Source organism: Rhinolophus sinicus, linkage group LG03 (assembly GCF_036562045.2).
Source record: "Rhinolophus sinicus isolate RSC01 linkage group LG03, ASM3656204v1, whole genome shotgun sequence".
Taxonomy (NCBI): Eukaryota; Metazoa; Chordata; class Mammalia; order Chiroptera; family Rhinolophidae; genus Rhinolophus; species Rhinolophus sinicus.
In genome coordinates this window covers 195,581,720-195,596,137 of record NC_133753.1, presented here as the reverse complement: position 1 = coordinate 195,596,137, position 14,418 = coordinate 195,581,720, and the positions used below count along the sequence as shown (strand labels likewise).

The 14,418-nt window shown below is 48.2% G+C and overlaps 1 protein-coding gene and 1 pseudogene across 1 annotated transcript in view; both read left to right on the top strand.

Annotated features, from left to right (window-relative positions):
* Positions 1-12,398, top strand: part of UBE2QL1 (ubiquitin conjugating enzyme E2 QL1) — a 37,599-nt gene extending 25,201 nt beyond the window's left edge. Inside the window, exon 2 of the mRNA XM_019743382.2 lies at positions 11,027-12,398. Coding sequence (XP_019598941.2) covers positions 11,027-11,158 — 132 coding nt within the window. The 3' untranslated portion in view covers positions 11,159-12,398. The remainder of the gene's footprint in view (positions 1-11,026) is intronic.
* On the top strand, positions 494-11,016 carry LOC141570467 (60 kDa heat shock protein, mitochondrial pseudogene; annotated as a pseudogene).
* Positions 12,399-14,418: the final 2,020 nt, after the last annotated feature.

The window sequence follows — 14,418 nt, the reverse complement described above, 5'->3', positions numbered from 1 at the left end:
GGTGGACTCATGCTCAGAGCTCTTGATTGAACAAGAAACCAGTGTAGGTGTGAGGCTGGGGACGGGGTAGGAAGGTGGGGATAAGGGATGATGGCGGGGTGGGAGCCAGTGGGGGCCCGAGAAGGCAGGGGCTGTGATGCAGGAAGCAGGAACTCCAGCCATGGAAGTGAAATGCGGAAGTGCAATGCGCCAGCACTTCCTGGTATGGGTGCTGGATTTCACCGCAAGACCCTCCAGAAAGTGTGTTTTATGAAATACACTTCGTTTTTTTGTTTGTTTGGGGGTTTTTGAATTTTATTAAATGTACTGGGGTGGCATTGGTTAGTAAAATTACATAGGTTTCGATTGTACATAATCGGCCTCTCGTCTGTTTCTTCATCCGTACATCAGGGTTGATGATAGCAGAGCCCACCTAGTAGGGTTTCAGGGAGGGCTTTATGGTTTTGCTTTTGTTTTGGGGGAGTTTTTGTTTTGTTTTGTTTTTTATTAAATTTATTGGGGTAGGTGTGCAGCCTGTACTGTCCCTCACTCGCCGCCGACGGCTTGCCTTGCCGCTCGCACAGCCTGCTGTTTCCCCACAGAAACGCCTCGATTACACGAAGTCCTTCGCCAGATTAGGCCAGCGTCCAGGGCACTGGCACCTCATCTCACTCGGGCATATGCCAAAGGTGTAAAGTTTGCTGCAGGTGCCCGAGCTTAATGCTTCAAGGTGTGGACCTTTTAGCTGATGCTGTAGCCGTTACTAGGGGGCCAAAGGGAAGGACAGTGATTATTGAACAGAGTTGGGGGAGTCCCAGAGTCACAAAAGATGGCGTGACCGTTGCAAAGTCAATTGACTTAGAAGATAAATATAAAAATATTGGTGCTAAACTGGTTCAGGATGTTGCCAATAATACAGATGAAGAGGCTGGGGATGGCACCACAGCTGCTCCTTTACCGGCACGCTCTCTTGCCAAGGAAGGCTTTGAGAAGGTTAGTAAAGGTGCTAATCCAGTGGAAATCAGGACAGGTGTGATGTTAGCTGTTGATGTTGTAATTGCTGAACTTAAGAAGCAGTCTACACCGGTGACAAACCCTGAAGAAATTGCTCAGGTTGCTACGATTTCTGCAAATGGAGACAAAGAAATTGGCAGTATCATTTCTGATGCAGTGAAAAAAGTTGGAAGAAAGGGTGTCATCACAGTAAAGGATGGAAAAACACTGAATGAGGAATTGGAAATTATCGAAGGATGGAGTTTGATCGAGGTTATATTTCTCCATACTTTACTAACACAGTGAAAGGTCAGCAGTGTGAATCCCAAGATGCGTATATTCTATTGAGTGAAAAGAACATTTCTAGTGTCCGGTCCGTTGTACCTGCTCCTGAAATTGCCAATGCTCACCGTAAGCGCTTGGTCATAACTGGGGGAGATATTAATGGCAGGTGGCTAGTACACTCGTTTTGAACAGGCTACAAGTTGGTCTTCAGGTTGTAGCAGTCAAAGCTCCAGGTTTGGGTGACAATAGAAAGAACCAGCGTAAAGACATGGCTATCGCTGCTGGTGGTGCAGTGTTTGGAGAAGGATTGACTCTAAATCTTGGAGATGTTCAGCCTCATGACTTAGGAGAAGTTGGAGAGGTCATTGTGACCAAAGATGATGCCAAGAGAAAAGGTGACAAGGCTCAGATTGAAAAACGTATTCAAGAAATCCTTGAGCAGTTAGATATCACAACTACTAGTGAATATGAAAAGAGAAAACTAAATGAACGTCTGGCGAAACTCTCAGAGGGAGTAGCTGTGCTGAAGGTTGGTGGGACTAGTGATGCTGAAGAGAATGAAAAGAAAGACAGAGTCACAGATGCCCTCAGTGCCACACGCGCTGCTGCTGAGGAAGGCGTCGTACTCGGAGGGGGTCGTGCCCTGCTTCGGTGCATTCCAGCCTCGAGCTCATTAACTCCAGCTAATGAAGATCAAAAAATTGGTTATGACGCTCTGCTTGGAGATTTTGTGAATATGGTGGAAAAAGGAATCATCGATCCAACTAGGGTTGTGAGAACTGCTTTATTGGAAGCTGCTAGAGTGCCCTCTCTGTTGACTACAGCAGAAGTTGTAGTCACAGAAACTCCTAAAGAAGAGAAAGACCCTGGCATGGGTGGAATGGGAGGCGGCACGGGAGGTGGCGTGTTCTAATTCCTAGAGCAGCGCTTTACCGTTATTAATGAGAACTGTGAGAGGCGGCGCGAGGCAGCGCTCCTCACCTGTAACTTCAGAGAAGTCAGCTGAAGGAACTGACGGGAGAAAAGGCTGGCGGGGGTTCAAGAAAATCACCATAACCATCAGTTGCTGGTTTCAGCTGACAACATACAGTGGTTTGCTCCTGTCATTGTCCATGCCTATGGATAATTTATCTAGTATTTTGGAACAAAAAGACATTTGTACATTCCTGATGGCTAAGTGGAAGAGCCATGTTCCAATGTACTGCTTTCAACTTAAGTCACGGAGGCATTGTTACTGCTATCCTGTTACAATCAGGATTTTAGAGCTTGTCATCACCCAATGAGAAATTAAGAAGCAGCTCTTCTGTGGAGAGTAAAAATAATATGTACAAAGTAGAAAAATATCCAATTATGTGACAACGTTTGTGTAATACAAATTTGTTTTCAAGTTAAAAAAAATTATTGGGGAAGCATTGGTTAAGGCAATTATATAGGTTTCAAGTATACAATTTTATAATACATTGTTGTGTGTTCACCCCCCAGAGTCAGTTCTCCTTCCATAACCATACATTTGACCCCCTTTCCCTCTTACCACCTCCCTGCCCCCTTACCTCCTGGTAACCATCATACTGTGGTCTGAAGAGTGTCGGGATCATCCAGTTATGGAGGGTCATAAAATCGCAGGAAACCTGGGAGACGGGCATGTGGGTGGAAGCAGATTATTTCCCACGCACGTGATGTGCAGCTTTGGGGAGTGAGTGACCCATTCGGCATCGCTGCTTTCTGTCGGGAAGGGAACAGAGGCAGGAGGTGTGGGCAGTGGTGTTCTTACCTCGCTGGCAGGCGTCAGTCCGCTGGTTCTCCTGACTGCCCAGGGGCACTGCTCTCCCTGGAGGAGAGGAAGACAGGGCCTCTGCCTCAAACCCTCGTCCTCAGGTGTCCCTTCTTCATTCTGACCCCCAGCAGCAGGAAGGCTCCGTGTCCCCAGGGCCCCGACCGTCCTTGATCAAGGCCAGGGCAGGATGGAGGCAGCCTCAGCATCCTGGGTGGCAGCAGGCTCCCACCCCAGAACAGACGGCCACAGGGGGTTAACAGGCAGACTGAAAAACCAGGGGGCGCTTGGGAAAGAACCTGATCCTCATTCTTTCCCAAATGTGTTCCAAGAAGGGGTAATAGGGTGCCTTGAGGAAAGTCAAGTGTGTAGAGAAGAGGCTTGGCTGGGTTCTGACCTAGGAGGTCAGGTTGGGTGGGAAAACACCACCGTCTCCTGTCAGCCTCTCAGGGGGGAGCAGACAGCTGTCCTCAGTAAGAAGGCCGGGTTGCTGAGGCCAGTGAGGTGAACACATGTTTGTTCAACGGAGCCAGATCCAAGGAGAAGCATTTACGCCAATGAAGATGCATTCACTCACTGTATGGGTCGTCCAGTGAGCCTGCCGTGGTACCAGGGGCAGACGGTCTGCCCGTGGGACTTTTCTAGAACTCCGCACGGAGGCAGCTGGAATTAGCTCGCCACAGAAAACATGGAAGGAGTGGCTGTTTTGTGCTAAAGAAGTGTTTCAGCTGTGAAAATGGAACACGGTGTCCTTGGCTTGGCCTGTCAAAAGCAGCTCCCTTTGCATTCTGTGTCAGCAAAAATGGAACCACAGATTGCCAGTCGTCTGCAGGAATATGGACTGTGAGTAAAGGAGTGTCTCAGGAGGGAGGCTCGCCTGCTCCCATCACACAGGAACCGGAAGCGAGGGGGGTCCACACGATACAACAGGTGGAAGACGGGCTCTTGCGGTGAAGGCAGTCAATGCACTGATCAGCTCTGGGGGAAAGCAGACTCTGTGGTACGTGTGGGCTGGAGGCCAGGAGCTCCATGTTGACAGGAGGGTGTGGAGGGATGGAGGGGGTTCAGTGACCACGGTGCATCCTGTATCCAGTGGAGCAAAGCCAGGGTGGCAGCATTCATGGAGTGAATGGTCAGTATCTCGTTTTCTTTCTTGTATTTCCATGATCTTTCTCCATGTCTCTGAGAGACGATCTGGCCTTGGGGTTCAGAGTGTGGCCTCTAGTTCTCACTGGAATCCTGTGTGACTTTGAACACATTATTGGTCTGTCTGTGCCTGTTTCTTCATCCGTACATCAGGGTTAATGATGGCAGAGCCTTTACCCTCTTCTATCACCTCACTCCCCCCTTACCCTCTGGTAACCACCATACTGTTGTTTGTGTCTTATGAGTTTTTGTTTGTCTTGTTTGTTCATTTGTTGTTTTCAGTTTTATATCCCACATATGAGTGAAGTCATATGGTTCTTGACTTTTTCCATCTGACTTATTTCACTTAGTATGATAAACTCAAATTCCATCCATGTTGTCGCAAATGGCAGTATTTCATCTTTTCTTATGGCCAAGTAGTATTCCATTGTGTATATATACCACATCTTCTTTATCCAAACATCTATCAAAGGATAGTTGGTTGTTTCCATGTCTTGGCCACCATAAATAAAGCTGCAATGAACATAGGTGTACATATATCTTTACAAATAAATGTTTTTAGATTTTTTTGGTAGATACACAGAAAAGGGACATATTGTAATTCTATTACCATTTCTGGGTTATATGGTAATTCTATTCTTAATTTTTTGAGTAACCTCCATACTGTTTTCCAAAGTGGCTGCACCAATCTACACTCCCACCAATAGTGTATGAGGGTTTCTTTTCCTCCACAGCCTCTCCAACATTGGCTGTTGTTTGTCTTGTTGATGATAGCCATTCTAACTGGTATGAGGTGGTATCTCATTGTGGTTTTGATTTGCATTTCCCTAATAGCTAGTGAAGGTGAGCATTTTTTCATATATCTGTTGGCCATTTGTTTGTCTCTTGGGAGAAATGTCTCTTCGGGTCCTCTGCCCAGTTTTTAATTGGATTGTTTGTTTTTATTGTTGTTGAGTTGTATGAGTTCCTATATATTTTGGATATTAGCCCCTTACCAGAGGTGTTATTTTCAAATATCTTCTCCCAGTCGGTTGGCTGTCTTTGTGTTTTGATGGTTTCTCTTACTCTGCAGAAGCTTTTAATGAGTGTGTTCAGGGCCCATCCTGGCACACAGTAAACACTCGACAGAGTCGCCATGACAGCCTCCAGTGCAGCTAACGAAACCCACTGGGGGCCAGCTGCTTAAGCAGAAGTATTAGTGGAATCTCCAAAAACATTTTTTGAAATGATTATCCGGTATCATTTAAATTTTTAACCAAAACTTTCTCTTTTTTCTGCTTGCTTCTTCCAAGAAAATGCAATCTGTCTCAAAACAGAATCAATAATTGCTAGAACTTTCTTTAAAATGTAAAGGGAAGGGATGCTTATGTTTTGCAAGCATCAAAAATATCCATGACCTGTGCCTTTGGTGCTGCCAGTGGCTTGAGAAAACTTTTATGATGATACTGAATATTATCCAATTTGATCCAAAACTGATGCTGGTTTTGTCATCCTGAGAGGTTTCACAAGGTTAAGAGCAAATATCTGAGGACATTTATTACCTAATACTTGATAAAATATTTTAGAGACTGTAATAGAGTGTGTGTGGTTACATAATATTTCTCAATGGAAAATTTTAAAATGTCCCAGTAAGGAAACATTCCTTCTTGAGTGAAACAGCTTTACATCCTGGGCATTACTCTTATACTTTGCCCTAATGAGAGTTATTGCCATAGGAGAACTAGTCTGTGTGGCCCCTTCATGGGAGGGAGCTGGACTGTGGCCATTTACACTCATTGATTCACTCATTCATTCATTCACCCACTGCCCCACCCACCAGGCCCCAGGCTAAGCCTCATGCCTCTCATTCACCTGGCCTACCCAGCGTTACCTGCTGTCTCCAGCAATGCGCACAAGGTCTGTTGGGTGGCAGGTACTTCGTAAATCTGCGGAAAATACAGGTTTTGGTTTGGGGAGTTTTTTATTATTAAGCTGCACTTTTTTTAAAGACCCGGATTTTTCTTCAATGTGCAGAGATGGCTAAAAAACAAATCAAGAGTTTTTGAAGTTCTGACTTTATATAAATCAAGCAAATATCACCCTTCTGAGCAGACTTTTGCCTCTTAAGGCCGATGCTTTCCAGGCATTCACTGGTCACCCTACAGTCGGATCCACCAGCTGCACCCCTCCCTGACGCCTCCCACCACCGACACCCCCTTGCCTGGCCCAACCCCTGAGCCGGCACATTCTGCTTTTCCTCTTGCCCGAGACCCCACCGGCCCCCCAGGACCCCTCCAAGGCATCCCCTAAGACAGTGTTGCCCGCAGGCTCTCCCGTGCCCACTTGATATTGCACGTCTTGCCACTGTGCACAGCAGGCCAGTGATGTATCCATCCCCACGGGCTCACCCCACGCTGCAGGTGTCAGTGGTTATGTGACTCACATGTGGAGACGGCGGTGCAGGGAGGGCGACTTGCTCAAAAGCCTGTGGCTGGTGGGCAGAGCGGACGCCTGGCGTCGCTCCCTGGCGTCTCTCGTGGGCTCTCAGCCACATCCGCCGTTCAGAGCCCCTGATGGGAGAGCTCCAAGCACTACATCCAGCAGCCTCCAGCCCCACCATGTGCCGGATTCACCCCGAGCCCGGCCCACCCAGAGACTCAGTGTCTTATCCGGAAACCTGCTTCCTCCCCCATCAGAAATGGATGCCCTGTGTCCCCTGCCCCTTAATGACATCCCTGCTGGCCTCAGCCCCTTTCTCTCCACCCCATTGCCTCTGCCCCAGGCCAGGCCTTCACCCATCTTCTCTGGACCATGACAATAACTTAACTGGCCAGCACCCCCACCTGACGGCCACCTGCCTCCCAAGTGACCCATCTCAAAAGACAACCTGGCCCGATGCTCTGCCACCTCCAGCAAAGGTCCAGATGCTGCAGGAGGTGGTTGAAGACCTTCCTGTTAACCTTACTGCATGTAGTGGGGAGAATTGTGACCCCAAAAAGATGTATTGAAGTCGTAACCCTCCCTCTGCAACCCATGAACGCGTCCTTATCTGAGGTCTTTGCAGATGTCAAGTTCAGATGAGGTCATCCTGGAGTAGGATGGGCCCTAATGCAATGACTGGTGTCCTGGGAAGAAAAGAGAAAGTTGGTACAGACACAGAGAGACACAGGGAGAAGGCCATGTGAAGGCAGAGATCAAGGTGACTAGTCTACAAGTCCAAGGACAGCGACAATTGCAGTAAACCACCAGAAGCCAGGGGGCGACGTGGAGCACGTTCTCCCCTTCAGCTCCTGCAACTGCCCCGCTCTCACCTGGGTTTTAGAATCCTGTCCTCCAGAGCCAGGAGAAGATCCATTTCTGTTGTTTTAAGCCGCCCACTCTGTTCCCACAGCCCCAGGATCTAGCATGCTTCCCATCCCCACCTCCTCCCTCTCTCTCCTCCCAGAAGCACCTCCCCAAGCTCCTCCTGGCCTCCCTTCCTGTGTTCTGGCTGGATTATGCCACTTGTCTTTTGAATCCAGCTCCTGAACACCTCCTCCAGGAAGTCTCCCCTGCCTGAAAGGAGCCCAGCACACATTTGAAACCCGTATTGCAGAGGTTGTGCTTTGTGAGTGCTGCTAGACTAACAATTACACTCCCAAGTAGCTGCTCTGTGATTCAGCCCAAGAAATGAGTATAGGAAGCTCAAAACTTTACATGAGCCGTCAGGAAATTCTAACTATGTTTAAAGGAGCAGAACTGTAATTATAGGCAAGTGGAACACAAAATGTCACAATAGTATGTTTTAAAGGAAAATGTAAGGAGAAAAAGCTAATCAAGGGAGAACCATAGAATGAATGTATTTGTGCCATCTTGTTAAAATAGACATTACTGAGAATTTAGCCACATAAATGCGAAATACTGGATTTGCATGAAGACATTTTTCAGAGTGTACACATATGCGCACATGTGTCTGTGAGTGTGTGTGTGTGTGTGTGTGTGTGTGCTGAGGTGAGGAGTGCAGAATTCAGCAGACCTGGCTTCGAATCACTACTCCAGCACTTCCTGACTGTGTGACCTTGGGCAACTTACTTAACCTCTCTGAATCTCAATTTCCTCATCTGTAAAATAAGCAAATTCAGTATCTTACCTGACATTCTTAGTGATACTGTAAAGCGGATATTATCCCCACTTATAAAGGAAAGTACAGAGAGTCACAGGAGTTAGACTGAAAGTTTCCTTAAAGTCCAGAATCCAGGAGACTGGACCTTGGAAAGAAGAACGCGAGCCAGTTCAACATTAGCATGGCCGTGGACCGTCAGGAGCTGGGTGGATGCACCTCAAGGGAATCTCAGCCAAAAAGGCCCAGCCACCCTGGCAGAGCCAGGAAATGTAAGGGATCATTTTCAAACTCAGTGTTTCACTGGGTGATATTAAAACAGCCAGTCCGAGGAGGGCATCTGTGAACTGAAAACTGGGTGCAGGGGATAGCAGAGGACACCGCCGCTCTTGATGGACAGCTGTATGCACTGAGGGCTGTGCGACTCCGGCTGGCTGACACCAGGCTCTGTGTCCCGGACAGACTAAGTGCTGGGGCTTCATGTTCATAATTCTTCCCGGGAAGAAACGGCAACAAAGAGCCGTCTGTTCATTTGGGCTTTTGTCTGTTGTTTTTTGTAACAATTGGGACTTTCACAAAGAATAGGCAACGTATGTGTTCGTGCCAAAAGCAGCAGAATATTCCAAGATTATCATGAGCTTGTATTTGTCTGGCTGCTTTTAGTTCAGAATTCTCAAATCACCATAAATTTTCAGTATTATAGAAAAGAATGACCGGGATGTTTAAATTTGCGTTTTCTGCAAACATATATGTCTCTCCCTTGATATTTGCTCTTAGTACGCAGACATCGAGGCCGATGTTCCTACACAGATGCGTTTGCGGGTGTTTAATGAAGTGACTTTGGACTTGGATCTCAGCCCATGGAGATGCTAATTATAAATGGATTGGCTCTTGGTGGTCCCTTTTTGTCAAGTACAACTGCACCACATAAGCAGTGTAGGAAGTTATAAAATTAAAACTAGACGTCATATCCTAGTGAGACGTGGGGAACTTTCTAGACGTCAGTGGATGGCGGTTTCCTGTCTTGTCTTCCAGTCTTCACCCTCTTAGCAGCTCATTTGCTGTGAACCAAGCAGCACATCAGAACAAGTGGTACCGCCCTTGATCGGCAGATGGACGGGTGCGTCCAGGGAGGTCCTGAGGGCAGAGCACGACTGTGCCTCTGGATTTCTGACTCCTCACCGGGGTATCAGGCCAGTATCCACTGGTGAAAAGGAGCCATACGCTCTGAACTTAAGTATGTAAGACACCCTTCCATTCCCAGATCCTCGTGATTAGGAACCATTTCCCCTGTGGAATCTGAGGCCAGTCCAGCTCTTGCCACTGGAGTTGTCAGTGGGTTGTCAGAGAAAGCCAAGATTGAGTGGACCTTGCCTGCCAGCGGCCACACTGGGTAACTGCTGCCCTCAGTGCCTGTCCGAGGGGACAGGTATGTGACATAACCCAGGGAGGCCTGGCTCTGATTGAAGTTACTTTGCGGCATAGACAACACATGTCCACAGATGTGCTATAACAAAAATATTACGTATCAGGAATGCAGAGGGCAAATTCAGAGACAATTGTTAGTGAAAGTTCATGGACAGCAGGAGAACATTGGGAATAGTATGTACGCATTTGCTAGTGGAGAAAATTCAGCCAAGTCTTTCAGGGGTGTTTCCCCCAGCAGCAAAGTGCATGCATGAGACACTCAGGAAGACCTGCAGATTTCCCAGGAAGAAGGGAAGTCAAGTGCAAGGAAATGTGCCCCAGGGGCAAAGAGCGAGTTTCAGTTGCTCTGCCATGGAGAGGCCTCATGAAGACTGAGTTTGGAATATTGGGAGTGACAACAGCTCGGTCTGATTGAGGGTCCCCCCTGCCCAGACTCCTCATACTCTTCAGGCTGCTCATTCCCTCTGAGGCCAAATAAACGTCATTTCCCAGGGCTCTCTGGAAGGGTGGCCTGAGACGGCGGTCACATAGCAGTGTCTTCTGGCTCCTTCTCTGGTGGTCGAGAGCCTTCTATGCCCACCCTAACATGAATCAGACCCTCTGGTCTACTGCAGACCCAAATGCTCCGGTTCAGACCAGAACATAGCTGGTCACTGGGGGTTGGGTGGGGGTGGGACATGTGAGGGGGTGTGGACCTTTCCTGGGGCCCCCACATCTGCTGGGATTGTGGGGAAAGCACTGGCCCCTCACCTTTACCCCGCACTCAGGATGGGAGGACAGCATTCCCCCTCTATGACAATGGCTCCACCTTCTGCTCAAGAAATGGCTCCCCAGTGACATGACTTACACGAAATTCACTAATTGCTCCTGGGCTTGAATTTTAAAAATCAGGTTTTTAAAATGTGTGTGTGACTGTAAGTATACTCATCTATATATATAAACATAGATCTCTACTGTTATCAAAGGAACTGAAAGTTATAATTAAAGGCATTCTTTGGTGGGAGGGAAGGAAGTTAGAACAATATTTGCCTTGCAGACAGCTGGGATACGCTTTCCATAAAGCTAGCCCTCCTCCCTGGAACCAGCAGAGGTTGCTTTTCCGCATCACATTCAGAGGGAGGCGTGGATTCGTGAAGACATCAGCCCGTGGGCCTCCCCTCCCCTCCCCTCGCCAGCCCCTGGACTCCTCCATCCGTGTTGTAGCAAAGCCGCGATGTCCTGTGTCTCTGCGCTCGTCACACAGATTCAGGCATCAGAAACGCCCGCGACTCTGCGTGTTTTAACAAAGACGGTGGGAAACCATCCCTCTTGGGGCTCTAACCTGGTTTCTCTTTTCTCTCACGCAGGGTCGGATCTGTAGAAAAGCGGGAAAATCAAAAAAGTCCTTCAGTCGCAAGGAAGCAGAAGCCACCTTTAAGAGTTTGGTGAAGACGCATGAAAAGTATGGCTGGGTCACCCCGCCGGTCTCTGACGGCTGATGTTTGCGACGCGAATCAGACGCTTAAGCCGCCTCTCCACACACACGGACACCCACCATCTCCTCCTCGACGCTGAGCATCCCCTACCCTTTTTTACTCCAGCCGGAACTGAACCCTGAGCGCCCAGAGACGTTTAAGTTATTTATGAACAGATGTGTTTACAGAGAGCGAGACAGAGCGAGCAGACACTGTTCGGGATTAAGTTTCGATCATAAATGAATGATCATCCCTCGGTCACTTTAGAACAGATGTTGAGGCGGTGACACTTCCCAGCCCACCTGCCCCTCCGCCCCCGGTCACATTGCCCTTGGCTTCTTTCCATGACAGCAGCTCCAAAGAGCAGGCAGGAAACCGGAGGCCGGCGGCCCGCTGGCCCCATTTCCGTGTCAGTGACGCGGTTCGTCCTCCAAGGAGCCCTGTCACCGCTAGATGTGTGCTGTGCTCTGTATCTGTTTCTCTCCCTGGCAGGGCATCGTCACTTGAAGACGTGTCTTTCTGTGGCCCCATGTGACAACATGTAGACCTCATTTGTGCTAGACGACCTTTGGCTCACGAAAACAAAAATGTAATAGTGCCAGGTTCTAGTGATTTCAAACAACTGCCCTCTTGGTTCCAATGTGCTCTCGGTGCCAAGGGGGTGGTGTGCGTCTGTCCACCGAGGGCCACGCGCCCTTACAGGAGAGGCGGGTGCTGTGGCCACATGGGGGCTCATGACGCTGCCATCGCCAGGTGCGTGTGCGCTCCCTGGGGCTCAGCGCCACAGCTGGTGAGATGCGGACAGTCTCTTCCCACATCCTGAGATGCTCCTCGGACAGCGCGTTTCTGTTCCTGTCTTCTCCCGGCTGGTCAGCCCACCACCAAATGCAAAAGACAGTTTCCCATTCACTGACGTCATCTGACTCATTTGATCATGTGTGCTAGTGACAGGGAATGCCAGAACTGCCAAAGGAAACCAAGTGATCGTCCGATGATTTGCATGACTGGGTTTATCTTCACCCCGTAGTCACTTGTGTGTCCCCCGAGGCCGGGATGCGTGAGCTCCCTCCCTGAGAGCTAACGTCCCTGTTATTTAATCTCCCCACAGTTTCATTTCTCTCTTCTGTTAAGTTACTTGGAACTTTCTAAGAAACTCCATGAAATGAGGAAATACTGTTTATAATAATATGCCGGACGAGGAAAAGTGTTCATCCAAGTGGAAAATCTTATTGGACACATTTTAAATAAAATCATGCATACCTGACACACTGAGTCGAGAATCCAGTCTTTGTGGGCTATGCTTCCATTGAAAATATTGAATCTATTTTTAACAGTTTTAATATTTCGAATACTTCAAAAAGCATGACACCAAGGTTCAGCATATGAGTCCGAGGGACCTATAGTTTCTGCGAAAATCCAGTGGATTAAAGTGGTCCCCAGAAGCAAGCAGGGAGATAAGTAGAAAGCGGAACATGAAGGGATGATCTGGCCAAACTGAGATGGTGCCGATTGTACTTTCCCATGATGAAGGAAGGGAAATCTCCTTTGCTGGTTACATAAAATTCCAGGCAGTCTTGGCTACTACTTGGGGACCAGTTCACTGTCAAGGTTGTCAGAGCTGTGACCTCACCTCAGAGGACAGGGGTGGACGCCTCCCAGCACATTTGGCCATTGCCAAATCTGCCCTTTATTGCTGGCTTTATGATTTTACCACTTTCTTATGTGTCCCAAATATACCTGCAGCTCTGTCCAGCCAAAGCAGCAGCGTTTGGGAATGCATGACCTCCTGCTCAAGTTCCCTCTGAGTAACAATAGTCATGAAATTCAATGACAATGAACTTAAAGCGTCCATTCATCTGATCCTCTATGGAGAGTTCTCCGTCCTGGAAACCTGACATTTAGCGACCGGTCTTTAGACTCTTGGCTATTCACTATTCGTTGTAATAGAAGCACACTGTGGATATTAAAGCTCTACGACAGAGACAGCTTGCTAGGGAAGGCACCTGAGTTTCTTTCTTTCCAGAAAGTTTCCTCTTCTAATGTAAAATGAAAGGTAACTTCCTTGAAGGAACCCTATGTATGTATTAGGACCAATCTCCATATGTCCCGAGCTGGGTCACCTCCATCCTGTCTGTTAGCTAGTTGAACAGTTGTTTCAGGGGACGCCACCCTCGAGATGCAGCCAGGAGGGTCCTTACAACCTAAGGAAGGGCTGGCCTGCTGTCCACAGCAACAGGAGGCATTTGGCTCAATTTCTACCTCTCCCTCCACCATGACTTTGATCTCTTTTGCATGGCATTTCCAGAAGGTTCATTAGAAACTGGAAGTTATAGAAGAAATATTCTTTGGTGAAAGAAATACTTAAGTTGGTAAGACTTTGTCATTTTAAAAGCAGTGGGGAATAATTGAAAACTTGACTATGGCTTTGACGCTTAGGCGGCAGCAAGAACTCCCTTCCTGGTGGCTGGAAACTTATAGGCAAACATGGTGGTGCTGGTCAAATAGCCAGCCCTTCTGATGACCGCACGGTGGGTCATGCCGGCCTCCGGGCTCACCCCAGCCTTCGGAAGTGGGCACCTGCCTGCGGGGCCCAGTGTGGGAGGGATTAGACCCAGACCCAACGGTTCCCACACAGGCCGAAAAGGTCCTCCCTCTCCAGAGAGGTAGCAGGGCCGTAAGGGATGGGATGCAGAGCCCCATCCCGTCAGCTCTACAGCCTACTTACTGCCAGGAACTCCAATCCACCCAGAGGTCAGAGCCAAAGGGAGAAAACAATACAAGTGCATGTGCACTTGCCATCCTCCCAAAACTCCTTTCCATCCACTGCTTTTTCTAGACTGGTTGCTTTGTCCCTGGGAGCCCCTGCCCGCAGCAGGCCACCATGGATGGGATCTGCATGTGCTTTACTGGCCTTCTGGAAGATCAAGGTTACTTGTGCCTCACGGAGGCCTATGTGAGCAGCAGTGTTACTGCCCAGTTCCACACGCGCGCGCACACACACACACACACACATACACACACAGGTATACACACACATACAGAGGGAGCCAAAAAAAGATATACACATTTTAAGAAAGGAAAAAACTGTATTAAAATTGTAACACTTGATATATACCAATAACAAAAGATGAATACAAGTCATGTGTTTTTTTGGCACCCCTGGTATTTCCTAGAAGGCTCACAGGCTCAAAAAATCCATATCTCAGAAAAAAACAGGGTTTAGGCCTAAATTTTCAGCTCCATTTATCGAAATTTGACCTTATATTTTGAAAGGAAAGTCTGTA